This window comes from Mya arenaria, chromosome 12, assembly GCF_026914265.1.
Source record: "Mya arenaria isolate MELC-2E11 chromosome 12, ASM2691426v1".
Classification (NCBI taxonomy): domain Eukaryota; kingdom Metazoa; phylum Mollusca; class Bivalvia; order Myida; family Myidae; genus Mya; species Mya arenaria.
This window is the reverse complement of record NC_069133.1, coordinates 24,774,182-24,797,642: the sequence shown is the minus strand read 5'-3', so window position 1 is coordinate 24,797,642 and position 23,461 is coordinate 24,774,182. Positions and strand designations below refer to the sequence as shown.

The 23,461-nt window shown below is 34.7% G+C and overlaps 1 protein-coding gene across 1 annotated transcript; it reads left to right on the top strand.

Moving 5' to 3' along the window:
* The first annotated feature begins 545 nt into the window (after positions 1-545).
* Positions 546-5,548, top strand: LOC128211947 (homeobox protein MSX-2-like). Its single transcript, XM_052917105.1, has 2 exons — positions 546-1,353; positions 4,719-5,548. The coding sequence occupies exons 1-2, from the start codon at positions 687-689 to the stop codon at positions 5,135-5,137; spliced, it is 1,086 nt and encodes a 361-aa protein (XP_052773065.1). The 5' UTR covers positions 546-686; the 3' UTR covers positions 5,138-5,548.
* Positions 5,549-23,461: the final 17,913 nt, after the last annotated feature.

The following is a 23,461-nucleotide window of genomic DNA, read 5'->3' as shown; positions in this document are numbered from 1 at the left end:
TAAAAATTCTAAATTAGTTTTCAAGGCGGAAAATGGATACTGATCTGGGATGATCTTCAGCGCGGGAGTTAGTTTGTTGTAACTTTTCAGACTGTTCAGACAAATTCAATTTATAAAGCCATTCAGGTTCCTTAAATTTGCCCGAACACTGTTATTAGCGTGAAATACGATAGCAATGATACGGCGGCCATTTAGACAACAATACGCCAGTAAATGGCTGCTGTTAAAACTGGATATTGGAAAGAAAAGACAAAACACACAATCGCTAATATCATTAAACACAAATTGTATGGCTCGGTGGATCATAAGAGAGAGAATCGGCCATGATCAACTCTGATTTGTTTACGAGACTCAATCAACCTGTCAGCGAAAGAGATAAATTAAACAGATATCATTTTCATCCAATAGGAAAACTGCTCGTTCAGCCTCATTAACAGCTAATTTTCGCGCCGACTAATCACGGCGCTCTGTGGGCGTGACGTCAGTTCTGCTTATAAAGCATGACTTATAATGTTGCTACCTAAGTTATTCAGTTAAAGAAACGTTTGAAAACAAGTTTGAAGTGTTCTTAACAAATAAACAATGTTAATGGATATATTTGTTGTGTAAACAAACATTAATAATTTATATCATTGTCGTGGTTTTGCTGAAGAGGATTTGACACATTTTTATACGAGTTGATATAAATGAACATTATGCAGCCTTTGCCTCTGTCTGTGAGCGAGTCGTCGGCATTCAGCCGACCAAGGTCAACTTCTCCTATAGACGTGGAATCGACGGCGGAAGATTTGTCCGGACGGAAACCGGAGATGTCGCGGTCGCCTTCACCGTGTAATAGTGACCGTTTGTCGCCGGAAGTTGAACACAGGGACGCCGGTGTATATAGTGGACGTACTTGTGATACATACGCACCGCATACAGCATTTAAAACACCTCTCAGATTTGGAGTTGACTCATTAATATCACATTCATCAAATATGAATTCCACCAGAGACCATTCTTTAAAATCCAGCAGTTTAAGTATTAATATACATACCTCTCATACACGACCACCACATTTCTCTCCCGGAAGGGATTCGGACGCCAGCGACCAGCACTCACCCCGCTCCGACACCTCTAGTCCGCCGACGTCCGAGCACTCGCCACCGCCGCCCGCACACAACAAATCCCATAGTTCCTCCTTCAGCATGGATGACATTCTTGGCCGAAGCCCACCTACGACGACTCGACTTCCGGAGCCCACGAGCCCGGCGTACGTGCCCAGCCCGGCGCACGAGTCCCGATGGCCAAGCAGCCTCGGTGTCAACGCCGGCTTCCCATGGCTGCCATCTTCAAGAATCTCACCACCGCCAAGTTTGTATAATTTTGTTTTATTTAAAAATAGTTTGCAAACGTATTCTGGTATCTAAAATTACGTTCCCCAATAATACTCATTAAATCATTATAGTATATTTCGGCTGATTTTAAAATATCATTCGGGTGGAACATACGGATAAATCAAGATTTACGAGGAGCGGAATAGTAATATTCATATTATAAATATGCGGTTATACCTTTCTTAAAATGTATGTACCGTGTTAAAACCAGAATCAAACCATTTATACATGTATACAGTGTATTGTATAAAAGTATTGTAAAAGTATTTTACAAGATAGTATAAGCTTGCGTATCCCACATAAAATTTATAAATGACTTAATAAGACAATTAAATTGTAAAGCATCGCGAACAATCAATTTTCTAACATAATATGGGTACACACGAGTTTTTAAATTTCTTCGCATAGAAACTTTTTCAGAAGTCGAACATTAATAATGACAAATGTGTATAGAAAATCATAGTATATAAATAACTGACTAACACAGATGAAGCGATACATTTTATTTTGGAATATTTTTGAACTTGAATGCATTTATCATATCAATATTATTATTTATTTATTTATAATATTTACCGAATGCCTCGTTCGTAATTTGAATTTAATTCATTTCACTTTAATTCAATATTTTACAAATCCGGACGTCGTTAAAAACTCTTTTTTTCTTAAATAATTAATTTAAAATTAATAGGATGCCATTTGATGTTGCTAATTTTCAATTTCAAATCAGTATTAATTGCAATTCGAGTTTAGAAAATATGTTTTGACAAAATATTCTAATTAATTCACAAATGGGATGCTGTAATTAAAATGTATTTAATAAATTATTATATGAAGATTGTCGATAGATTTCAAAAGCTTTAATTATAATAATTAAATTATTAACTATTATATTTCAATTAAAAATGTATGGAAGCGTATAACGTATGGCGTGATCATGTCGTTTTTTCGACTCGTTTAATGCCGATGAGACGAGTTATATGACGACTAGCCTTTAAAAGCTTTAAAAAGTATATGAACAAAAAAGTCAACACTTTCCAGTTAACAATTTAGCAAGTCGACTTTTTTGACAGCATGTCATGTTTTAACTAAACAAGTCGATTTAAAACATGTCGAAAAGACTATGTGATCACATCATAAGAGTATACGATATACGCTTCCATAAGAATAAATACAGGAGTTTCTAATTAAGATTTAATTTATATATGCGGTATGTACTTTTATAAACTTTGCATAGAATTTATTTTCCTTGAAAGAACATCAGAAATACCGGTTACAATCTGGTTCAAATTATTAATAATATATGTGGTATCCGATAATATTTTATTAGTTTCTGCAATTATAAAACTCTTCAAAGTGGTCGCTCTTATTAAGAACTATTTTTTTCGGTTTTCTGCGCATGTGTTCACAATTGCGTTATATAAATGTTTAATACACTCAAATTCAGCTGTTAACTAATAAATTCCACGTTTTAACAATTTCTTGTATTACAGGGATGGCAATTACAATAATAATGGCATTCGTTATTAAATAAAACACAGTTGTTTATGTTTTAATGTTGAGTTTAAAAATATGAATTTCATATTCTGAAATATGAATATAATTATAGACCGCGGAATATGGAACCGCTTTGACTCAAATTTCACTACAAATTTATTTCAAACATTCGCTATTCACTATTAACTGACAAAGATGTAATGCAGTTATTGCTAAATTTCTTGAGAAAACAAGAATATTGAATTAAGATTTCTCGACTGACTAGTCCCTAAATCGGCGTATATATATATATATATATATATATATATATATCGTATATTTACGTTTTTCGCCTTATATTTTACTTGATTTGATACAAATTCATTACTGAAATACCAAAAATCAAAATTTTCTTCAAAATGTCTTATATCGAATACAAATATTCAGACCACATTTTATTTAGAAGCAAACCAAGCATTTTATTATTTTCTCAGCAGTCTGATTAAAGCAAGCTCTTGTCACTCCATCAAAAGAGTTAAGTGTCGATTTAACTATCGATAATAATCGGTTTATTACGTCTGCTCCGCCGAACGTGCATCATTACTTTCTGGTGCTTTGACACTCTGACACAAAACTGATAAATTTAGTTAAAACCTGATTTATTTAATTACAATTAGGGCGAATATTAGACATGGCGGGAGAGACTAGAAATTTCAGTGTTCGATGAACGCGTTTATTTCCCGGCGTCTCCCAATTTCTCGGGTACGGTACCGATAACGGTGACAGGGTCCCGGTATTTGCCGGCTTCTAATCTTTTATCACCCGAACTCAAATCATCAGCTGGTCAATTTAGCGGGCATTTGGCCTTGTTAGCAAGTGACACCGCCATACATGCGGCTGTGGCTTATCATACAATATCATGGTCGCAAAGCTAATTCACCTTAATTCAATTATGCCCACTGTTTCTAAACAAATTTGCAGACCTCGTTAAGCAGGGTAGCCAATGTTTGTCCGTTACCACATGGCCATAAGATATACATTTCAGCTGATTATATTTCGTGTTGTTATTTATACAATTATCAGCATCCATCCGCGACCGTTAACGTGTTCCAATTATTTATCTGGATGCCATTGATAAGTCTATAATCATTTGATGGCAACTAAGTATATAGAAGCTACATTGATACCACATAACCACTACAGAATAAACCAACCAACCATACAACTATTTACCAAAGTTCAATTCGTTACCTATCGTTTTCGCTGAACATGAATTACATTTTGTACAATTTTGCACTAATTATGATTTATTTACCTATTATAAAAATCCTGGGATACGCAGTTGCTTTTGCTGTGATGTAAAACTTTGATAATTTATTATCGATTGATAAAATCAGACCTCATCAATACTTGCAATATGTGAAGAGTTTATGTATAATAATAAACTAATCATTATCGACAAAATGGTAATAGGCGCATGTGTGTTAATTAATTGCGGGATGCATTGCAAATAGTGTGTGAAAATAAAAAGATCTCAGACAATTTATCCAGAAGTTATTCTACTGAACCGTGCCTGCTTTATTAAAATGCATCTATAAATAAAACGAATGTCGTAAAACGGATTTTTCAACGGTTATTTGGTTTTAAGTGTTATGGGATTTTTACTTTTCTTTTTCTTTTTTTCCTGTTCTTGCATATGTTTAAATGAATGATTGGCCCTATATCAATCAGAGATCTATCGTATCAAAATGTAGCAGCCGGCGTTAATAAATAAATTTTAAATGGAACATGTGTGGAAAAACTTAACAGATCAAGATCTTTACATTTAATTTCAAAACTATTTATAAATTTCTTTTTTACTTCCAGGCGCCGTGAGCCCCCAAAGAATGAACCCACAGAAGTGCACACTCCGGAAGCACAAGACAAACCGGAAGCCGCGGACCCCGTTCACCACTTCACAGCTCCTGGCGCTGGAGCGGAAGTTCCGCCAGAAACAGTACCTCTCCATAGCCGAGCGGGCCGAGTTCAGCGCCTCGTTAAATCTCACAGAGACCCAGGTGAAAATATGGTTCCAGAACCGCAGAGCCAAGGCCAAAAGACTCCATGAGGCGGAAATCGAAAAGTTGAAAATGGCCGCCAAACCCATGCTGCCACCAGCGCTTGGGATCACCTTTCCGGCGGCCGCCGCGCTATATGGAGCCCATCTTGGTCGCTCACAATTAATCGCAAACCCGTTTGGTTCACCATTTTCGTATGGCTGCCCACCAAGTTCCATGTACCACTGACCAACCACTTCCTGTACTGTGTCGGTTGACTCTTAAGCAGCATTATGAGGCATGCTTGCAGCCTCCTGTCCGCGTCCTTCGTGAGTTAGGAGCCCTTGTGCTTTAGGGACCGGGGTGGGATACGCAGACATACACAGTTTGGTTCGATCTAGCGACCAGCGTTTACTCTGCGACATTGCGTCGAAAGTGCTTCCGTTACCGCCATAATTGTGTGCGGAGAACCGTTCGTGAAATCTTACATTGAAATTTCACAATGAAGAAATGACACTCAGTATTTATTCGGTTCAAACCAAATTGTTCTTGGAAGAAGAACAATGTTTTTTTACAATTTTGTTATATTATTATGTGTAATATGTTTTTTATATTATTTTGTTGTTAGTGTTGCAAAACGATAATGAAAATAAAAATCAAAAATGCTGAAATCTCGTTTTCTTCGACTTATTTTTTTTGTTTCTAATTTGAAAATTCTTGACATATCTCTGAAATATTACAAATACAATTATACTACAGACATATATAGTGCATCGTGGTATTATACAGCAGCAATTTCAGGAAAACTTACGAATGTTTTCCAGAGGTTATGTTTCGGCCAGTGTACACATTTAAATGATTTCATTGGTTTATAGTTTGTATTTCATATATATCGTGACCAATCAAAATGCCTTTTGGCTGACTTTGTCGAAACCAAGAAATGAACAATGGGATCATGTCGTATTGTCGATTTTTTGTATGCCAACTGGATGAGTTAAATCACGTAATTTTGTCAAATTCATGTCGACACAGTGCGTGCCGACTTCATGTCAAATTTATGTCGACATAGTGCGTGCCGACTAGATTAATATCAAGACATGTTGTCTAACTTATGTCAAATTCACTTCACATATTTACTCGAAATGGCGACTTTTTGTCGACATGTCTAGCTGAACACCTTCCTGACATGTCGTCATAACCCGTTTAACCTTAGTTGTCGGCAAAAATATAAATCAAAATAGGCCAAATCGTATAAAAAATGTAAATATGTAGTATTTCAAAACTGGATCGATTATTCAGAACTTTGTTAAAGTTAACAACGTGGTTAACGGCATCGTTGTTAACTATTAAGTGATACATTTAATAATGTGTCAGACAGACAGGCAGACAGACAGAGTAGTGTATTGTCGTTAACATGTAAATAACAGTTTCTTGACAAAACATGATAATTATGCCAACAAATAATTATTAAAGTAACAATGATACATGGCAAATATCAAGAAAAATAAAAAAAAATAAAGACAGATAAAACATAATATAGATTTTTATTTTATACAAATGGTAAATAACTAAATTAAATGTAAATGCTAAATATATGAAATACCAGGATAATAGGTATTTGGGAGGCTAATGTCATATATTACTGTACAGACTAGATCATATTATTTATCACAGAATTTCTTAGAAGAAATGTTCGGTTTATGAAATTACTTAGATTTCTTGTTTCGACTATATTTTGCGATTTCATTTATTCAACATCATATATCTTATTAAAACAAGTACAGCTTAAACAATATCTCATTCCTTGGTAGGACCACTGCAGAGTTTAAGTGTATCCGTGCAACTTCCAGAGCTAAACATATTTGAAAGTTAGCATGGAAGGACCGATTGTTCAGAAGTTGTTAAAGTTCACAACGTGATTAACAACATCGTTGTTAACTTTTAAACGCAAACTAGTTCAAGATGTTTTCATATATCTAAATAAAACAAGTTTAACTGAAACAGTCGCCTCAAACATTGTTCAGAACACTGCAGATCGCAGATGTATGCATTGAACTTCCAGAGCAGTAGCAATTTGAAAGTTAACACCGATGACTTTCGCAACGTTGTTACCTTTAACAAAGTTTTGTACACTCGGCCCATTGGCGTGCTGAGTTACCGGCCTCGCAGGGTCGAGGGTCGGATTTTTCTATCCGGACTTGACACACATGATTTATATTTTTCTAGCATACTTCAAATTTGGCCAATTGTCCAGAACTTTGTTAAAGTTAACAAAGTTGTTAACGTCATCATTGTTAACTTTCAATTTGTTACAACTCTGGAAGTTTAATGGATAAACTTGTGTTCTGCTGTATTTCTAACACGATTTGGGACAACTGTTCAGCGGTACCTGTTTATATTTAAAGTAACACTCTTATTTAAAAACAATGCATACACATGTATAACAAACTTGAATTCTGACTGATAAAACTTTAACAACTTACTCAATAATGCATTTTTGGAAAATATCAAATACTGATGACAAGATTGTAACCATGTATTTAATAGCTGAAATCGAAAAATATTAAATGATTGGTGAATGCTAAAAGATTTACTGTGATCTACTATAGTCTCATAAGGTAGAAATACCGTGTTTTCTGCACCTTTTTTTCAAATCAAACTCGCTATCCTTCATAAGAACCACTGTTTTCGACATTTATTCAGCATTTTTGGAATATTAAAACAATATTATTATAAGTGCTAAATCTTATTTGGGAGTAAGAGTGCATCTTTAAATAGTTGAGCACACCATCAAATACTTCATGTTTAAAACTTAACAGCGATGTTGCTTACCATGTTGATAACTTTAGCAGAGCTCTGAACAATCAGTCCATTGTTAGCTTTTAACTTTTTCCTGAACAATTGTCCAAATATGTGACAAAACAAAGATAAATATACATGACCATATTTTATTGGCTACTGATCATATGAACTGAGTACGAAGCGTTTAATATTGGTTTGATAGGTATAAAATTGGCGGAATAAAATAGGCGGAATATTTCTGTAAGTGTTTCAAAAGTTCAAAGCGGCTTCATGCGAATGACTCAAAATAAAATAAGCTTAACTGTGAATATCCACACGTATTACACCCTTCAGATATCAAAACCATTCCCTTTGAAATTCAAATCATTTTATATCAGAATCATAGCCCTATTTATACAAATCAAGCACGCTGTTAAATTAACTGCTAAGGTTTGACGGTTGGATTTGGGTGTCAATGTTGTCAGACCATTAGCTTCTATTTCACGCTCTGTGGTTTTTTTCTTGGGGGAAAAATAAACTTTGCTCATATTTTTAGGAATTTGTCCAAAACTGATTTGATCAAATTTTGTTAAGTCAACATCTCTTTCGAATATATTTGCTGTTCAAATTTTGTGAATAAAATCAATTCAAAACTGTGCCGAGATTTTGAATACCGATGTGTTTTGGACAGTGAATTACAAAAAAATGTATGTGTAATTTATTAATATGAACTGTTTGGTTGAACAGTTAAAATATAAATAAAAACTATGCTACTACAAGAATAGGCTTCTTAAAGACTTGAATGTTGAAAGATTTTTGTTTTTCTAAAAAACAGCATTAAATTAATTTATTTTAATCATTTGTTACTTTGATAATAGTGGAATTCCCGACCCACAAATAAGCATGACATTTTATAAAGCTATTGACGAGCATGATAAATGCCTGCTGACCCTGCTGATCATTTGTAAGGGTATTGATTGAAGATTAATAATTTGTACAAGAATGACCGAAAATGCATTACGGAAAGAATTATTGTTGATAGAAATGCGTTGTTATTATATTGCAAATATTTTAATGCGCTAAATGGTGCTAAATGGTGCGTTTTTCTATCTTTCAAGGCCAACAGAAACGTGTCTTCAAAGATTTATTTCGGTACCAAGTACGTAAATTCTTTCTTTACACATACAGCTCTTTCAAATAATACTGAGCTCTTTCAAATAATTCTGAGCTCTTTCAAATAATACTAAGCTCTTTCAAATAATCTGAGCTCTTTCAAATAATACTTAAATAATATAGGGTCACCATCTACCCAAAAGGCACACAATTAAGAATCCATAGATGCCACTTTAGTCTCATGTACATTTTGTCTTGAGAAAACTACCCCTAAAGTCGGTCTCTTGGCCTGCATTGCCATCAAGGACTCTCACCCAAACATAAAGCTTATTTAAAGTTGCACTTTCAAAGATTGAACGTTTTGACAACTTTTTTATTTTTTGTTTTGGAACGAGCAGATTTTTGCGTAAATATCTGCAAACCGGTGATAAAAGACTACTGACAAAAGATCAGATCGCAGCTTTACATATATCCGTCCCAAGAATGATGTTTTATGCATTTTTCTTAAACCGTTAGTAACGGTTTATGCCATAAAACATGTCACAAATGGAAATACATTGGTTTTTTTTATTTTCTCAACTTTCAAAATATGTATTGAAAAGGTCCCCCGGGTATCTAAATTAACCATAATAATATTAGATGCTTTGTGACCTCATACAATTCTCGCATTATATGAAATAAACACAAATATAGTTGCTTATTTATAAATAATATTTTACATAAATGATCGGAAAAAAACAACAATTACAAACGTTAAGAGTTTGTATATTTTCTTTTTATCTCAACTGAAATCGGACGTAAATATTTGCAAGCTTTCAAGGCCAAAAACTGTTCATTCATTAGAATAATTGCAAACAAACCCATTCCATTTTATTCCAAAATAATATGTGATGTATAGGCATCTAGAATTCCCATTTCTTGCAGATCTGAATTGATTACACGTGTGTAAAAATGGTAAATACTTTGTTCAATATGTTTTTAATTTATAAAACTTATTCTTTTCTCCTTTTTTTGCAAGTAATTTGAATCAATACTAAAACATTAGCCCCTATACTATAAGTAATAACTAAAGCTGCACTCGCCCAGATCGACTGTTTTAAACAACTTCTTTTATATTTTGTCTTGGAATGAACCAATCCTAGCCTGGAAATGTCTGGGAATCAGTAACAAAGGACTGCTGACAAAAATTAAATCGCAGTTTTTCATATTAATGTTAAAAATGGATGTTTAATGGCTAAAAGCGTTATCAACGCTTTAAGAAAAAAAAAATTCTGTAGTTTTTTATCACTTGAGATCTGCTCTCTTTTGAGTTATCCTTTATGACTAAATTGAAGACATTGATGCCAAAACTTATTCTGAGACAAAATAATTTAAAACATGTCAAAACTGCCAATCTGTGAAGGGCCCTCACTGCAGTGTCACAGAGGCTCGGCCCGTTTATTTGGTTAATGCATACTAATAACCCTTCAACAACTTCAGTGTTTTACATGATATTTTGTCTACAGGCCCAGCCTTACTTTAAATATTACGAGTTATTAGTCAGGTTTCTGCTCACTATAGAAAACATATTTATAGACAAGCATTTAATTTATTGACTTGCACATGGTACATCGCCACAACACATACATTTTTAATGCAATTTGTCAACATCTATGAGGAATGAAAATAACAAACAATAATAAATACACATTACAACATACATATGTAGACCAAAATCAATCAGAATGTAAAAATGGCTTATAAATGTAATTTAGTATTGACGCTTAGTAAGCTTGATCTTATTTAAAGAGATTGTTAAACAAAGATACATAATTTTATAAGTTCTCTGTATACGTATATATTTATTATACACACGTGTATCAACATTGGCCCTAGCAGGTTATCCAGACAAGTGATTCATAGGATTAAAATCAATAACGGCTGACTGCTGATTTACAAAAGTAAAGGACAAAATATAATTTCAAACACTTAACTTGTATAATTGTATGTATGCAGCTGTCTTAGTGGCATAACAAATGAAACACAAGTCAGTATTTGATTGAAGATTATATCAAATAAAGTGAGTGTTTGTATTTTCATTAAGAATGTAACATACGTCAGTTTTAGATTGAAGATAATATCAAATAAAATATGCTTACTTGTATTTTCATTAAGAATGTAGCTTAAGTCAGTTTTTAGATTGAAGATTATATCAAATAAAATGCTTGTTTGTATTTTTGTAATATCAATCCTGACGCTTTACAGTTTATTTGATTTCTCTGAGAGAAACCATGATGCCATTGAATTGTCTTCAACGGCGTCATACACATGTACACGATCTTTGGTTATTTTATTTAAATTTTCGGTGTGTGTATACCACGTGATAAATTACGTCATATACTAGTATGCTACGTCGGAAGGCAATATTTTGCTTCAAATAAAGACTTAAATCAAAGATAACTTTTCGCTTACTTCACCATTTAAAATGAAACAAAAGCCAGTCTATGCAGCTTAAAGAGCCCCACCTTTGTTTCATAACCGGAGTTTGATAAGGTGATTAGTTTCATCAAACACTTCGACAAACCTGTTTCCCAAACAATGTTTTGACAGTGCTCCGTCAGACGGCCGTATCGTGAAAAGGTTTGTCGAAGTGTTATAAGAAACTAAAAATCAAAATTTGGTAAAAGACCGAAGGCGGGGCTCCGTAAGCTGCATAGAATGCGCTATGTTTCATTTAAAATGGTAAAGAAAATGACCAGTGAGAGTGGTCTAGGGGTGAGAGTGGTCTAGTGGTACTAGTGTAGGGTGAGAGTGGTCTAGGGGTGAGAGTGGTCTAGTGGTACAGGTGTCCGCCTCTCATCCAAGAGGTTGTGGGTTCGATCCCCACTAGGGGTACTTTCTCATGGCCTCTCAAAAAGGACACAGTACTGGTTTCTGCCCAGGAAACGGACTCGAGAGTGATCTTATAAGCTATCAGCTTTCGTCTCAATCGAGCTAAAATAAATTAGTATAAACCAAAGAAAATGAAAAGTTATCATTGTTTTAAGTCTTCAATCGAAGCAAATATTGCCTTCCGACGTAGCATTTATGACGCAATTTATCACGTGATATACACACACTGATTAAATAGTAGGTACATATTCAGTTCCCTTCAATAAAAGTGTTCAACGCATGATATACTTAAAATCAAACCAAATACCAGTTATTAGTAGCCAAACTCAATGTGTCACTCTTGATTCCACTGAGAACTCAGACTGGTAGATTATCTATTCACAGAAAAACAAACACCTAGAAATTGAATGATGGTGTTAAACTTGTAAAACTAATGATATGGAAGCCAAGCATTTTATGTTAAGGAAACGCTTGCTATTTGAAATAATTTATTGAATGCTGAAAGATAAATGAAACGTTCAGTCTCCAATTTTTGTTACCAATAGTTCGTTTTTAGGATACTTTTAGTGTTGATTTTTAGGATGCGCGCTTTAATTAATTTTTTGAAGTGGAGCTGTTAGTAAGTTTATTAGAATAAAGCTTTCTTATCTTTGCCATTTGGTCATTCGTTTAAAGTGACACTCTAATTCAAAAGCAATACATACACTTTTAAAACAAACATCAATTTTGACTAATAATCCTTTAACTACTTACTGAATAAAGCATTTATGGCATAAACTATTACTGATAACAAGACTGTAACTGTATTTGAATAGTTAAAAACGCAAAAATATTAAATGTTTGGTGAGTGCTAAATATTTACTGTGATTTACTATCGTCTCATAGGGTAGAAATACCGTGTTTTCTGCACCTCTCTTTCAAATCAAACTCAGAATCCTTCATACGAACCATTGTTTTCGACATTTATTTATACTTTTTGATATATTAAAACAATTACATTAATTGTGATGAATCTACGTAGGGAGTAAGAGTGCATCTTTTAACATCCATTTTTTAATCAATTGTATTGATATGACTGAGACACTTCAAAAACAGACATTCACATATAATTAAATCAATTAGAATCATATATTTGCATGCACATGGTTTAAATATGAACCTGACATAGTAAAAGAAAAAAGAAGAAGTGTTTTTTTTGCGATAATACTTTGGTTCAACACACAAGAGTCTGAAATCAAGTGACATACAGTCGAACCCCGTTGGGTGGAGTCTAGTGACCGGCGAAAATACCAGGACATTCGAGCCAAGCTAAAATACTCTCATTCAGTAGAAAGAAATTGGTCCTTTACATCAGGGCTGGTATTCAATATTGCTCTTAATTGGATCTAAGAACGATGTAGCTAATCGGATTACTTGTTTATAATAACTGACCAATAGGGAGAATGTAGTCAATGATGCATGACCATAAATTAACTTAAGTTGTTTATTGAACACAACCCCTTATTATTACTATTATTATTATTATTATTATTATTATTATTATTATTATTATTATTATTATTATTATTATTATTATTATTACTATTATTACTATAACTTTCATTATTATTATTATTATTATTATTATTATTATTATTATTATTATTATTACTATTACTATTACTATTACTATTATTATTATTATTATTATTATTATTATTATTATTATTATTATTATTATTATAATAATTATTATTATTAATAATATTATTATTATTGTCAAATACTTAAAACAAAAGGGTATGAAACCGCAGGCACTCGGCCAGTAGTTAATGCTTAGACCACATGTACGGATACCCTCGCTAATTTATTATTATTCTTAACAGACCAGCTTAATGTATTTTTTAATCCAAAATTACGTTTATAAACACCCGAAAAAAAAGATGGAATATGATTATTCACTTATTTACCCATGGCGAATAAATTACTAAATATTGCGTGAATCACTTAAAATACCATCTAAGCCATTTAGCCCCCCAAAACGCATTAAATTTATTCAAAACACATTTACCTCCAAAAAATTATATAAATTTAGATTGATCTTGCGATATTAGTTGTATGGCCATCACATCATTATTATGATAAATGATTTTCAGACATCATATTAATTGGATTTATTAATATTCATAATTAACTAATGGCCAGTTTAGCCGGCATCACATTAAGGGGTTATTAAATAACATAGAATAACATTCGGTATTAAAGTGTTATATGATAATACCATAGAGGACTTTATTGTCAAACTAATTGTGTAGGATTCCTCTTTCGTTGCGCATCATTCTAACATGATAAAGGAATGATTAATTGAATATGTAATATAAGTAGGTCCTGAATTAATTTCTTGTGAAATTTAAGAAAAGATTTAGCTTCTTTTAAAGATATCCTAGAGAAATTTCCCACATTAAAGTCACAGAACTAATTGAAAGGCAATTTAACTTTTGATATCAATAATTACCTCAGATGTGATTATATATAACATAAATTAGATATACATTAACATTTATTTCATTTTTTTATTATCATCGTCATCAATTTGTGAAATTAATTTGTAGTAATTCGAGAAATAGATGTCAAAGCAGCGCATTCTATGAATGGCGATTCTACACCGAAGTTCCGAAGTGCGACTTCGAACTGTAAAATACGCGCTTTTCTGATGCACTCGGACTAAATACGATTTTTTAAAAATAAAATTCCCATTTATCATTCTGTGCAATAACTACCATTTAATTATGTGATATAATCGCGCGGAGTCGCAGGGATCTTGTAAATTGTCAGTAATTATTAAACATAATGTGCGATTTAGAACGCATATCTGTAATAACCATTGCCTTCCGATCATGTAGCAATAGTTCCGTATTTGCGATTATAATCGGTTATATTCAAACATGAAAAACAAATGAACTCGTTTTCAATTAATATGGGCAATTATTGCTATTACTGCGAAATTATGTGCTGTCATTTCAGCGCACTAATGACGTATTGTCATGTTTCGAATCGCCTCGCACGCGCTCTACATAAATACCCCATGGCAACGTGTCGGTTTTCCGGAAACATCGGCATTGCGCAGTTTCGTAATCTCAATCGTCTGTAATTTCAAATGAATTGACATTACAAAAGACATTATTAACCATTTATTGTTCATTACTACTTTAAATAAACATATTGTAATGTAATATGAATCAAACGTGTTTAAGCACAATTTCATCGTTTTCTTTTTCCGGCGCTGGGGCTAGTTATGTCGGTATAGCTCTAAAGCCTAGAATCAAAGACAAATGCCCAAACCATAAAATACCCGGCAGCATACGGCAGGCAGGCATTTGCCGTGCGTTTAAGTCTATGAAAGATGTCTTTTTCCCACCCGAATTTAGACTGAATCTGTCTCAGAGTTCATGTACCCTGATTGTTAAACAAATTTAAATAAAATTTAATGATATGAACGCAACATTCTTAACACAGAACCAAGAATCACCTCTAACATTTGAGACGGTCTCCTTCAAGGGACATGATATCTTTGAAGACCGTGTGACAGAGGTATCATTTTGCCGGACAGTAAAATGACAGAGGACAGTAATCCATCAACTGTTGATTCACAAGGATGATGTATGACCATTCTTTAACAGATACCTCTGAAATTATGAGAAATGACCATTAACTTGGCTCATTATGCGTTGATTACCTGGCGTTAATGATTCAGTCTCAGCCATATTTGGAAATTAATGCTTTAGAATTTATGAAAATATTTAAATTGTCTGAATTAAAATTCGGTTTATGAAGATGATTTAAATAATATTATTATAACATTAACAGCAGTTCCTTTATTACATTTCTCAGATCAAAGCGGCGAAGTGAATTAGATAATGTACTAGGCGCTCGCAGTATAACGGGGGATTGGGGTGGGTGGGGTATTTGTGCGTCTATTAATCGACGCCATCAGGAAATTCATCGATCGCCCTTAGACTCAGCGAGAACATTAGGCTTGTTAGGCCACAGACATGATGCCACCCTGACTGTTCAATGTGCAGCGTCAATTTTCAACGAGATTAGTTTCGTTTAACACAATTTTATAGCATTACGTTAAAAATAATTGGAGGAAAATACTGTTTTCTGGTAGATTCTGAGAAAATGTTTTTCAAAGCAAATTATATCTCGATACTCCCTTGATCTCGGTAATCAACCAGTGAGTTCATAAATCGATCACCGAACTCAATGAAGTATAGCCTTGGTGACCTGCCCTTACCATTTCATTATCGGTGCAGAGTACGCTGGGTACCAGATAAAATGAAGTCGTTAAATCGATCATCAAGCTCAGTGGAGTCGTACAATCGATCACCGAGATTCGTTGGGTCGTACAGTCGATCATGAAGTCGTACAGTCTCGTTCATTGAGCTCAGTTCAGCCATTCAGTTGATTGCCGAGATCAATGAAGTCGTACGATTGACTATCGAGATCAGTACAGTGGTACAATTGACTGTCAATATCAGTGCAGTGGTTAAATTGACAATCGAGATCAGTGCAGTGGTAAAATTGACAATCGAGATCATTGCAGTGGTACAATTTACTATCGAGATCAGTGCTGTGGTACAATTGACAAACGAGATCAGTGCAGTGGTACAATTGGCAATCAAGATCAGTGCAGTGGTACGATTGACAATCAAGATCAGTGCAGTGGTACAATTGACAATCGAGATCAGTGCAGTGGTACGATTGACAATCGAGATCAGTGCAGTGGTGAAATAGACAATCGAGATCAGTGCAGTGGTTAAATTGACAATCGAGATCAATGCAGTGGTTAAATAGACAATCGAGATCAGTGCAGTGGTATAATTGACAATCAAGATTAGTGCAGTGGTACAACTGACAAACGAGATCAGTGCAGTGGTTAAATTGACAATCGAGATCAGTGCAGTGGTGCAATTGACAAACGAGATCAGTGCAGTGGTTAAATTGACAATCGAGATCAGTGCAGTGGTGCAATAGACAATCGAGATCAGTGCAGTGGTATAATTGACAATCGAGATTAGTGCAGTGGTACAACTGACAAACGAGATCAGTGCAGTGGTGCAATTGACAAACGAGATCAGTGCAGTGGTACAATTGACAAACGAGATCAGTGCAGTGGTGCAATTGACAAACGAGATCAGTGCAGTGGTACGATTGACAAACGAGATCAGTGCAGTGGTACAATTGACAAACGAGATCAGTGCAGTGGTACGATTGACAAACGAGATCAGTGCAGTTATGCAATTGACAAACGAGATCAGTGCAGTGGTACGATTGACAATCGAGATCAGTGCAGTGGTTAAATTGACAATCGAGATCAGTGCAGTGGTGCAATAGACAATCGAGATCAGTGCAGTGGTACAATTGACAAACAAGATCAGTGCAGTGGTACAATTGACAAACGAGATCAGTGCAGTGGTGCAATAGACAATCGAGATCAGTGCAGTGGTACAATTGACAAACGAGATCAGTGCAGTGGTACAATTGACAAACGAGATCATTGTAGTGGTACATTTGACTATCGAAATCAGTACAGTGGTACGATTGACAATCGAAATCAGTACAGTGGTACATTTGACTATCGAAATCAGTACAGTGGTACATTTGACTATCGAAATCAGTACAGTGGTACATTTGACTATCGAAATCAGTACAGTGGTACATTTGACAATCGAAATCAGTACAGTGGTACGATTGACAATCGAAATCAGTACAGTGGTACATTTGACTATCGAAATCAGTACAGTGGTACGATTGACAATCGAGATCAGTGCAGTGGTACATTTGACTATCGAAATCACTACAGTGGTACATTTGACTATCGAAATCAGTACAGTGGTACATTTGACTATCGAAATCAGTACAGTGGTACATTTGACTATCAAAATCAGTACAGTGGTACGATTAACAATCGAGATTAGTGCAGTGGTACAATTGACTTCCGAGGTCATGTAATCGAGGTCAGCGGGGTCGTACAATCGATTACCGACTTCACTGGAGTCGTATATTGTTCATCGAGCTTTGTTAATCTTGATGAAGTTTATTAAGATAAACGCGGTAAAACGATGAAGCAATTGTTTCAGTTCTTTTATAAATGCACTTTTATATAAGCCATTATAACTAAAACCTTATATTTAACCTCCATTAAATTCTCAATTATTGTTTGAAGGAGTTTCCTCTTGTGTAATTTAAACGCTGAGCCAAGTATGAAAGTAGCTTTGGTGGCTTTTAAAAGCGACACAGAAATTGCCCATAAAATACTTTACTCAATAAAATTAATGATAAAACGTATATTCCGCCTAATTGAGAAATTACCTCTAGGGGTCGAACTACGAACCCGCCAGGTGACCATACCCCGGTGTCTCGCTTATTGAGATCTCGCGAGATTTGGGCGAGATCAAATGAAACCTCGACCCGAGGGCTAAAACGATAATGACTATCTATTGCAAATTTGATGAAAAACGACTGTGGTCGGGATACGGAAAGTTTATTATAATTCGTTCTTGATTATTCAATTACCAAATATAACCAGCGGCAGGGTAGTTCGCTATCTATATTAGGTAAATGTTTCAACAGTTGTTAAAACAAAGAGGTTCATTTAAGTAAGAGTCGCCGATTTTCACAGCACGTCTTGCCTTTACAACAGCAGATGTAAATCATACACTATGCATATGGTCGTATAATTGACTTGTTGAAATATTTTTTCACCAGTTCTTTGTTATATGAAGACATTTTATGCAAAAAAATAAGTTATTTTTATAGTGCGTTTGGAGTGACACTCGTATATAAAAATTATACAAACACATATATAATAGACACAATTTTTGAGTGATAAACCTTTAACAACTGACTAAATAAGGCATTTATGAAAATATTAATTTCTGATAACAAGAATGTAACCGTCTAATAAATAGCTGAAAATATTAAATGACTGGTGGGTCCTAAAATATTTACAGTGACTAATTATCGTCTCATAAGGTAGAAATAACGTGTTTTCTGCACCTTTCTGTCATCTTAAACACGGTATCCATTATAAAAAACATTTTTTAAAATATTTATTCATCCGTTTCGGTAAATTAAAACAAATGTATTAATACTGGTACATCTTATTTGGGAGTAAGTGTGCACCTTTATAGTATTGAACAATTTTGTTTCGTTTTGTTATATTAAATTCAGTTAAATTCATAAAATATGCAAAAGTGACCTGACGTCACATATGACAATAACGTTCTTCACAAGCGTTGACGCCATAAGCCACGTCATATCAGACCAACGCAATAAAATAAAAGTCATTCAAACTCGAAGCACTAATGTCAAGCCTATACCCCTACCTAATGTCAAAATAAACTTACTACCGTAGAAGTCACAGACGTTCGTCAAGGTCATTCCCAGAGTGCTTGGCGCCACGGTCACTATGACGCCGCCATGTGAACAGCCCAGCGGTCGAGAGCGGGGGAAGGAATCCCGCATGATTTATCATACATATATGGAAATTTGTCAGCATGACATGGTATGAATCGTTCCCTAATGGGCGTCACCTGCCGCGGGTTTCTTTGCGCGATTTATGCATAAATATGAAACTCATCAATTTGTAAGGCACATTTTACGCGTTAATAGTGATTTTAAAGTGTATTTAAAGTTAAAGAACCATGAAAACTGTGAATTTGTGGCTATGCAATAAAGCAAATTTATTGGGTCGTTTGAATTTTGATTTGTTTTCAAATTTTGATTTGAATAGCGAGGAGAAAGTTTAATAGTGTTTTCTAAAAGATGAAAAATTGATATTTACTCTTAAATGTCAATTTCTGGAGCATTAGTTTAGTATATGGGAGGGCCAGGGTGTTATTGGCGATGCAGATATGGTTTCAATGCTGCGCTAAGGTGTCTATTTAGTGGCATTATAAGATGAAGCAGATGAATTTTACAGATAAACCGTCGTTGTTTGCAAACTAACTGATGAAAACCACCATGAATGTAAATTTTAATTTAATATCTCTCGTTTTTTTTTCTAATACTTACTGAAAAAACGCCTTAGGGCAGCTGTAGCGATATGATACTTTGTCATGAAAGACGTATAGAAAGGAGCAATTAGCATCTCTTGCGCTTAAAGAGCGCTATCTATCTCAACTATCGCATCATAAATATTTCTAATAAATTACAAATTTACAGATAAGATGATAATGGAAGATTGAGTTTGCATATCGCCTTAACTTTTACGACCTTTGAAACTTTTTTGTAGCGGTGATAAATAAGCGTAGAAGAATGATCCTGTTTCAAAGATGAAACATTACCGATAACATAGCGAAACGATAGCTTCTCAATGTTTACCTTAATATCCGTAGTTAAAAATGTAAATAAAGTGTATTTTGAGGATGTATTTATGATCTATCAAATTTAAATAATGACGGTGCTGAAACGAAAAGCAGTTTACAGTGTTACCGAGGTGTCATCTGCTAACAAGGTGTAAATAACTTGGTATAAGGCTGATACAATATAAATCATTACCTATTGTATATTGTCACTCTTTCACATGCATAATATTCAGTGTCATTTCACATGTGTACGTTACACATATATTGAATACTAAAGGTCCTTTACGACATCTTGTTTACGACATCTCATTTACGGCAAGTCGTTTTTTGGTTTTGCAAATACAATCCATTTTCAATTACTTCAATTTCATGGGATTTCACACTTCTGTGCATGGCTCTGTTAACTTGGAGTTTTGGCAGGGTATACATGGGTTACTGCCCTTTGAAAACTCATATGATAACATAATTATAATAAAAAACAATATGGCGGATTTTCATATTTGGTCGAAAGGTTTTGAAACTTCGAGGTAAAGATTACTTTAAACATTTATTAACACCTATTCTTTAGAGGATAAGGATGAGGATTTAGTCTGACACAAGTTTTTTTTATTATTATTTTTTTTTTTGAAAAAGCACAACAACAACAACAAACAACAACAAACAAACAAAACACCTGCCTGTCTGGATGTTGTTTAGTTTCGCTCTAAGAAGCTTTGATTGTGACACCATTACTTTTGTCACGAGGAAGAGACTTCATCCATCCCAACTTTATTTGTGCCTTATAACCTTTTGAGAACCCCAAGAATCCTAACTAAATTAGTTCTTATGTATAAATCTTATTGGCGTCCGGTTGGCCCAATGGTTCGCGCACTCGCTTCGCACCAAGGTGGGACGGTTTCGATTCCTGGCCTGAGCGCATGTGTGTTTGAGCTGTGGTCACCAAGCCGAACAAGTGGCTTTCCTCTTCCGCACAACACAAGTTACCATTGTGTACTTATACACGTAAGAAAGAAAGTGACGTTTCTAATAAGTTGAACGTAACCACTGTGTATTCGATATAATTGCACTATCCCGCGTAGGAGTACAATCAATGTCGTAAAATGTAAACAATAAAAAGTAGATCAAGTGTCGTAAAAATGTAAACAATAAAATGTAGATCAATAAGATCCAGCATGTTCAGCGTGCTTTTAAAATCACAAACCATTCACATATAAAACCTAATTAAGAGGAAAAGTGTCGAATGGTCTCAGATGGTATAACAATGCATTGATTCACTCTCATGTGTAAATAAACAGACAATAAACGGCATGTGACACTGACTAAAGCTACTTCGTAATTTATCCTAAATATAGCCATGATTTCATTTTGAGAGGACCCCCGTAGCACCATATAAACTATATCATTTTCAGCTAATACTCGATATTAATCTTAATTTGATCTAAGAACGATGTAGCTAATCGGATTATTTGTTATTTCTAACTGACAAATACGAGTAGAGTGGATAAAGTTAACGATGTTTGACCCTGAGATACACTTATGTTGAATACCACCCCTGGGGTCGAAGTTGAGGTCCCTCTCATGCTAAATCATGGACCCACCCCTAATAAAGATATTGTATACATGTCCTTACTCCCATTCGGAAACACTCAGCCATTTTCCATCAAAAATAATTTCGGATGTTTGCCGGTACATCTGTAGAAGATGTTTGTATTTTTTTTAATAATATGATACATGTTAATTAACTATAGTGTTTTAACATGTATGTTAAATATCTAAGTTTAAACTGATTACCAATGTAGTGAATTATTGCATAAATAATTAAGATTCCACGAGTAAATTTATTAAGTTTAACTGCTAAATTGAAATTGCTACGCGATCAACTTGCAGCGTAGTTAAAATGTAAAGATTTCTGACATTGTAAACCGTCTATAAACATCCGAAATTGTTTTCGATGGAAAATAGCCGAGGAGTTCAGAATGGCCCTTACTCAAAGACTGCACAGGCTACAGTTAACTCCACCTGAATACATGTGCACACAATAATGTTGCGTGGAACAGAACATTTGTGCATGTTTTATCTGCAAGTGTTTAATGAGTAATACATCATCTGTTTACATATCTGCAGCAATTTCTGGCTTTAATGTGCTTCTCAAATGGGGTCTTTATTTAACAAGTTTTCTTCTAAATCAAAGACACCATCATTAGATATATTAGCTTGGTAATTAACACATGTGGGGTAAAGGCATTACTGGTATAAAAATATCAATGATTCCACACTTTTATGATTTGGAGTTTATGAAACTTTGATTACATAACATTTAGGCAATTAATACGGTATCATTAGAAGATCATACGTTTGCAAGTTTTTATCGTGGGTCTGCAGTTGTCGGAATAAAAACATAAAAGACGGAGTGCGGTGTTGTGCAGTCTGTGTACGGCCGGCTGGAACTGGGGTCGGGGACATACGCGGTACCCAGGCAAAACTGTTCGATGTCTGTACAGGCCTACCCAGAACGGTTTCCTTTCATATTTCATTGATCTTCGGCATTTGAGAGACATATACTGCGACTGGCTTTAGGATGCACCTAGTTCAAAGGGGAAGTGGGCCGGGGACTGCGTTTGAATCAGTGAGTAAGTTTTTGTACACAAAAAGTGCACAAAGAAACATTTTAAAGAGGAATTATGTTGTCATCCATAATGATAATCAGCTTTAAGTATGTCGTGTACAAAAGCTCTTAGTAATACTTTGTCTTAGAGGCTACTCTAATACGTTCATACAAAAAAACACACGAATATATGTGTCACTGCATGGTTACTGTGTATGTGAGTTGTCTCGAACATATTCCGTATGCTTGTTGAGTCGTCGTTTTTTGCCAAAACAGCCGCATAATTTTAGCGCCGCGGAGCTACGCTGACGTTAGTTTTTCCCTACTGATGTTATTGGGCTTATTGCTGTAGTTCTATTCATGATGTGTTGTTTATTTTCGATAACTTTCGTTAGTTTTACTTTTTAAACAATCCAGAATCGGAGTTATCTGCTTTTCAAGTGACACTGAATGTAATGTCGGTTTTGTAGATGGTCCAGGTGTCGTGATTGCCTTTTTGGAATAAACATAACGATAGCAGTTGGTTTATTTATTCTCGCACTCGGGCGAGGCCCATTGGGCGAATGCTCCGATAAGACTGGTAGTCATAAAATATTTTTGGAGCATTTTTCACAGGCAAAATGTAACCCTGGTTAGAGCTACCCTGGTTCTACCCTGGTTCTGCATACTGTTACACGGGACCCCATAAAAGGTGCGGGGATTCAAACCTTCGTCCCCTAGATTGACAGTCAACTGTGTTACCATTAGACCACGGTTCCGCCACATATACATACAGATAGAAATAATAAGTCGGAAATACCAGTACCAGTAAGGATATACCATTTCAAGTATTTACTTTGCATCGTACAAGTT